We start from the raw sequence: 2,598 nt of genomic DNA, 5'->3' as shown, positions 1-2,598 counted from the left end.
TGGCTTCATCTTTATTGTAGCCATTTGATGGCTCTTATTGTAAAATCTATCCAATGTTTGTACTGACTGGTTTCATGGTGATCTTCATCCTATTTCTCCTATACAGTCTGTCATTGGTGAGTTGGTGAATTTAATATCTGTTTCCCTTCTCCTTCTCCTCCTCCCCCTCCCCCTTCTTCCTTATCCTCAACCTTTTCTTCACATCCATCTCCCTCCACCCCACCCAACCCCCTGTCTTGATTAGGGCTCTTTCCCATAGAAACCTTCTAGTGTCTGACACTGGGCTATGATTCTGGTCACATTTCCTTTGTTTTTGTTTGCAGTATTTGCGTGAAGCAGTATCTAGCAGTGTAAAATGAGTGAACTGTAATTTTGTAATATGAAGTTCTTCTATGATTCTACTGATGATTCCCGGAGCATTATATACTAGCTGAGAGTTTTCTTCCCTCTCAGATAACCTTAGCTTTCCTGATGAGCACACTGACGAAGAAAGCTTTCCTTCCTGGCCTGGTCATGTTCCTTCTCACTGTCTTTTGGGGGAGCCTGGGATTCGCTGCACCGTACAGATACCTTCATGCTTTTCTGGAGTGGGCCTTATGTCCTCTTAGCCCCTTTGCCTTCACTACTGGAATGGCCCAGGTAAGAATCAATGGAATTGTTTCACTTATTACAAAAGGTTTAAAAGCGATTTCTTAATAATTCACACTGGATGTTCTAAGTATTAAAATTCCTGATCACTGTTGCAAATATTAACACTTAACAAACAGGAGATGTTTTTATTTTTCTCTCTCAGCACAATTTGTTCTCTTTTAAGTTGCTAAATAAAGGATGATACTCCATTATTGATGGTGTTCAGATTCTACTTTTAATAGGTTATCCCATAAGCATCTGTCTGATTTAATGCTTGGAAAACATGGCCCTTCATAGTATCACAAGCACTGAAAATCAGACACTGGGTAGAAATTGAATTTCTACTTTTAATTGGCTAGTTTGATAATTTATCATTTTCTTCTTACACAAAGCTGAACCTCTTTGCAAAAGAGGTTTCACTCATGAAATTATCACCACGAATGAAAATATATTGTTGTTGTTTTTAGGTGCCATCAAGTCAGCTCCAACTCATAGCGACCCTATGTACAACAGAACAAAACACTGCCTGGTCCTGTGCCAGCCTCACAATCCCTGCTATACCTGAGCCCATTGTTGCAGCCACTGTGTCAATCCATCTCGTTGAAGGCCTTCCCCTTTTTCGTTGACCCTCCACATTCCCAAGCATGACATCCTTCTCCAGGGAATGGTCCCTTCTGACAACATGACCAAAGTAGGTGAGACGAAGTCTGGCCATTTGTACTTCCATGGAGCATTCTGGCTGCACTTCTTCCAGGACACATTTGTTAGTTCTTGTGGCGGTTTATGGTACCTTCGGTATTCTTCACCAACACCACAACTCAAAAGGATCAACTCTTCTATCGTCTTCCTTATCTACTGTCCAGCTTTCACATGCATAGGAGGTGATTGGGTTAGGCACACCTTAGTCTTCAAAGAGATATCTTTGCTCTTCAGCACTTTAAAGAGGTATTTTGCAGCAGAGTTGCCCAGTACAATATGTCATCTGATGTCTTGACTGCTGCTTCCATTGGTGTTGACTGTGGAAATAAGTAGTAATGATATCTTTGACAACTTCAATCTTTTCTCCTTTTATCATGATGCTGCTTATTGGTCCAGTTGTGAGGAGTTTTGTTTTCTTTATGTTGACATGTAATCCATACAGCAAACTGTAGTCTTTAATCCTCATCAGTAAGTGCTTCAAGTCATCTTCATTTTCAGCAAGCAAAGTTGTGTCTTCTGCATATCACAGGTTGTTAATGAGTCTTCCTCCAATCCTGAGCCATGCTCTTCTTCATATAGTCCAGCTTCTCAGATTATTTGCTCAGCACACAAATTGAATAAGCACGGTGAAAGGATACAGCCCTGACACACTCCCTTCCTGATTTTAAAACATGCAGTATCCCCTTGTTCTGTTTGAATGACAGCCTTCTGGTCTATGTACAGGTTCCTCCTGAGCATAATTAAGTGTTCTGGAATTCCTATTCTTCTCAATGTTATCCATAATTTGTTATGATCCACACAATCAGATGCTTTTGCATAGTATATTCCACCTATAAACTCTTCATACCCAAGAAACAAAACCACAACCATTGATTTGGTTCTGACTCATAGCAACAGTTAGAGATTGAAGTGTGTCTGCCCAAAACATGATTCTCAGCATTATGTAATTATCTTCAGTATTATGAAATTATCCTGCATTTTGTGATCCTCGTGTTGTAAATGAGGCAGGATTAATGGCGATTATGTTAATGAGGCATGATAAAATTTACAGGACTAGGCTGTATCTTGAGTCACTATCTTCTGAGAAATAAGAGATTAAACAAGTGAACAAAGATCAGAAGGATTTATCACCAAGAAAGAAGAGCCAGGAGTGGAGTGCATCCTTTGGATCCATGAATCCTGTGCTGAGAACCTCCTAGACTTAGGGAAAGATTGAGGCCAAAACACATGGAGATCTTCAAAGGACACCAGACTCACAGGTGTTGTAAG

General features: G+C 40.2%; 1 protein-coding gene across 1 annotated transcript in view; it reads left to right on the top strand.

Annotated features, from left to right (window-relative positions):
* Positions 1–2,598, top strand: part of LOC103214091 (ATP-binding cassette sub-family A member 9-like) — a 47,221-nt gene that overhangs the window by 3,340 nt on the left and 41,283 nt on the right. The window contains 1 exon segment of the mRNA XM_042783538.1: positions 609–639. Coding sequence (XP_042639472.1) covers positions 609–639 — 31 coding nt within the window.

Source organism: Orycteropus afer, unplaced genomic scaffold (assembly GCF_000298275.1).
Source record: "Orycteropus afer afer isolate SDZICR_OR568_19922 unplaced genomic scaffold, OryAfe1.0 scaffold00018, whole genome shotgun sequence".
Lineage (NCBI taxonomy): Eukaryota > Metazoa > Chordata > Mammalia > Tubulidentata > Orycteropodidae > Orycteropus > Orycteropus afer.
The sequence above is the reverse complement of the archived record's forward strand: the minus strand, read 5'-3'. Positions and strand labels throughout refer to the sequence as shown.